The 931-nt window shown below is 46.7% G+C and overlaps 1 protein-coding gene across 1 annotated transcript in view; it reads left to right on the top strand.

Moving 5' to 3' along the window:
• The window catches only part of T265_08266 (hypothetical protein), a gene marked incomplete at both ends in the record, with an annotated part of 7,594 nt that extends 7,330 nt beyond the window's left edge, over window positions 1-264 (top strand). Inside the window, one exon of the mRNA XM_009174014.1 lies at window positions 21-264. Coding sequence (XP_009172278.1) covers window positions 21-264 — 244 coding nt within the window. The remainder of the gene's footprint in view (window positions 1-20) is intronic.
• Window positions 265-931: the final 667 nt, after the last annotated feature.

Raw genomic sequence — 931 nt, forward strand, 5'->3', positions numbered from 1 at the left:
CTCTCACATCAAGCACAAAGTGTCCGTCATACTGAGTCTGGTGTGAGATTAAATGGCAAAAATTTACATTCAGTGCCATGTGCCACGAATAAAAGTATCATAAGTATGCAGAGAGCCCACAATGGCAAGCAAACACAAGTCACTGACTGTGACCTTAGGAAGTCCCAGTCCAATAACAGTCTTGGCGGATCGAGGAAAGCAGATTCCTCGATAAGAGATGATCATCGGTTGGTGGACCAAAAAGTCGACATCACAACCAATTGAACGTAGGGCTGAGATGATGGCGAGGGAATATTCATCAGTACCATACTTCTGATTCTTCTCATTCCACACAGTCACTCCGCGCCCATCCGAGACTATGCTGACGTCTATTACAGTTTCTCGGCGATCACGAACAGCGATTAGGTCAGGTTTGATGAAGGACGTTCAAGTAGATGCTCTCAACTCCTCAAAGACGGTGTATCCCAGTCGACGGAGACTTTTTGCGAGTTCCCTTGTAACCCGATTATGACGAGCACATCTGGCATCATGCGTGATCCAGCAGGATTGAGAAATATGCACCAAACTCTCCGGTTGGTCACAGTTTCCACGACATAAGATCGTCTGGCCACCATGACCATGCCGAGCGCTTCTAACTCTCATCCTGAGCAGGTTGCACCCGAGCCGCATACCGCGGATAAATATCCAATGGAAATACAATCCATCGATTCGAGAGAACAGATTAATGAGAAGGAAATTCATAGCTTTGTTAGAAAATAACAGTTAAGTACTCCCTCTTCAATACAATCGCATGTCTGTGCACGGAGACTCTCCCCCACATAAAACGATCGCTTCTGAAATGTGACTCTGAGAGACTGCGGTTTGATCCACTGTGACAGGCACAAAACACATCACGTGACCATGGATTGGCTAGCTGCCGGGTGATGACTTC

The sequence above is a fragment of the Opisthorchis viverrini genome (genome assembly GCF_000715545.1).
Source record: "Opisthorchis viverrini unplaced genomic scaffold opera_v5_210, whole genome shotgun sequence".
NCBI lineage: Eukaryota > Metazoa > Platyhelminthes > Trematoda > Opisthorchiida > Opisthorchiidae > Opisthorchis > Opisthorchis viverrini.